Here is a 2,500-nt window from a genome sequence, read left to right as displayed (position 1 = left end):
ATCCACACACTGCAGTCAGTCAATCCATCAACCATCCTCACACAGCAGTCAGTCAATCCATCAACCATCCTCACACTGCAGTCAGTCAATCCATCAACCATCCTCACACTGCAGTCAGTCAATCCATCAACCATCCTCACACTGCAGTCAGTCAATCCATCAACCATCCACACACTGCAGTCAGTCAATCCATCAACCATCCTCACACTGCAGTCAGTCAATCCATCAACCATCCTCACACTGCAGTCAGTCAATCCATCAACCATCCTCACACTGCAGTCAGTCAATCCATCAACCATCCTCACACTGCAGTCAGTCAATCCATCAACCATCCACACACTGCAGTCAGTCAATCCATCAACCATCCTCACACTGCAGTCAGTCAATCCATCAACCATCCTCACACTGCAGCCAGACAACCCATCAACCATCCACACACTGCAGTCAGTCAATCCATCAACCATCCTCACACTGCAGTCAGTCAATCCATCAACCATCCTCACACTGCAGCCAGACAACCCATCAGCCAGACTCACAGGTATAGATGACCTCAACATACTCACAGACTATTATTACCTCAACAGACTCGCAGACTGTTCCTCAACAGACTCACAAACTATTACCACCTCAACAGACTCACAGACTATTATTACCTCAACAGACTCACAGGCTATTTCCTCAACAGACTCACAGACTATTTCCTCAACAGACTCACCAGACTCACAGACTGTTACCTCAACAGACTCACAGACTATTACCTCAACAGACTCACCAGACTCACAGACTGTTACCTCAACAGACTCCCGGACGTCAGCGTTGAGGCGGCCCAGTCGGCCCGGTCGCTGGCCGAGGTCGGGGGTCGCGTCCTTGACCTCCTTGTTGGCCGACCTCCGGGCGCAGCGGGCGAGGGAGGAGCGGAGGGCGAGGAGGAGGGCCCTGACGGGCAGCAGCAGGTTGAAGGGCACAGGCAGCGTGGTGCCCTCGCTGATGGTCTCCATGAAGAGCACGCTGCGGGCATACTTCCACTCCGCGTCCACATCGTCCTGCCGGGACAGCAGCCAGCAGACATTTATCGGATCAGACGAAAACGGAGTATGGCTGCCTACGTGGGCAGGGGTTAAAAAAAAATAAAGACTGTAATGCACGTAAAAAGCCCACACATGTATACGAGAGAACGTGGGAGTTGCAGCCCACGAACGAAGATGAGGAAGAGGAAGTGGAGACACTTAAACAAACAGCAGTGTAAGGGGAATAAACGTTGTTGCTTTATGATCATAATTATGGATCGTCTCCCTTTTGTTCGTGGTTGTTGAAAGGCGTTCGTCCGTCCGTTCATGTTTGTTGGGGAGGTGGGTGGACGGGGGCGTGTACCGTCGTCACAGCCATCGTCACTAGAAATACAGTGCTGTCCTCTTTGTCATCTTTACCACGGCTGTCACTTCAATATGCAGGGGGCGGTACAGTTGTTATCATCATCGTTGTCGTTATCATCGTATTATCGTCATCGTCATCGTCATCACCAGACATATCAAGCACACACACAACACACACACACCACAACACACACACACACACACACACCACACCACACACAACACACACACAACACACCACACACAACACAATACAACACAACACACACACGCACACCAAAACACACACACACACACACACACCACAACACACACCACACCACACCACACCACACCACACCACAACACAACACACACACCACAAGACACACACACCACAATACAACACACACACACGCACACCAAAACACACACACACACACACACACACACACACACACAACACACCACAACACAACACACACACCACAAGACACACACACCACAACACAGCACACACACCACACCAAAACACACACGCACACACACACACACCACAACACACACACACACACACACACACCACACCACAACACACACACACACACCACACCACACCACAACACAACACAACACACACCCCACAAGACACACACACCACAATACAACACACACACACACGCACACCAAAACAAACACACGCACACACACACACACACACACACAACACAAGCATCGTCTCCCCCCCCCCCCCAACTCCAACCCCCCTCCCCTCCCCCTTTTTTTTCTTCTTCCTTTTTTTTTCTTTTTTTTTTTTTTTTTTCTCTTTCTTCCTTTTTTTTTTTTGTAACTGACCACGATCTTCTCGAAGGACCTGGCCATCATGGCGATGAGGAGGTTGACGAGGACGATGATGATGGTCATGTGGTAGAGGGCCGTCAGGATCTTGCCCACCTCGCTGGTGACGGCTCCGTTCTCCTGGTACTTGGTCGGCACGTCCAATGCGTGCTCCCAGGCCCCGCGACCGTAGATCCACCAGAAGACTGTGCGGAACGCTGAGATGAAGCTGTCACCCACACAAGGGGAACACAGTAAAAGCATACGTTTGTGGGGGGGGGGGGGGGGGGGTGTCTGTGTTTGTTTTGTGT

At 51.1% G+C, this 2,500-nt stretch overlaps 1 protein-coding gene across 1 annotated transcript in view; it reads right to left on the bottom strand.

Annotated features, from left to right (window-relative positions):
- The window catches only part of LOC143296270 (short transient receptor potential channel 7-like), a 62,780-nt gene that overhangs the window by 11,248 nt on the left and 49,032 nt on the right, over nt 1-2,500 (bottom strand). Inside the window, exons 14-15 of the mRNA XM_076608108.1 lie at nt 2,208-2,418; nt 792-1,043 (exon numbers count right to left, since the gene is read on the bottom strand). Of these exons, the coding sequence (XP_076464223.1) occupies nt 792-1,043; nt 2,208-2,418 (463 nt within the window). The remainder of the gene's footprint in view (nt 1-791; nt 1,044-2,207; nt 2,419-2,500) is intronic.

This window comes from Babylonia areolata, chromosome 21, assembly GCF_041734735.1.
Source record: "Babylonia areolata isolate BAREFJ2019XMU chromosome 21, ASM4173473v1, whole genome shotgun sequence".
NCBI lineage: Eukaryota > Metazoa > Mollusca > Gastropoda > Neogastropoda > Buccinidae > Babylonia > Babylonia areolata.
Note: the sequence above shows the minus strand (reverse complement) of the source record. Positions and strands in the feature narration are given on the sequence as shown.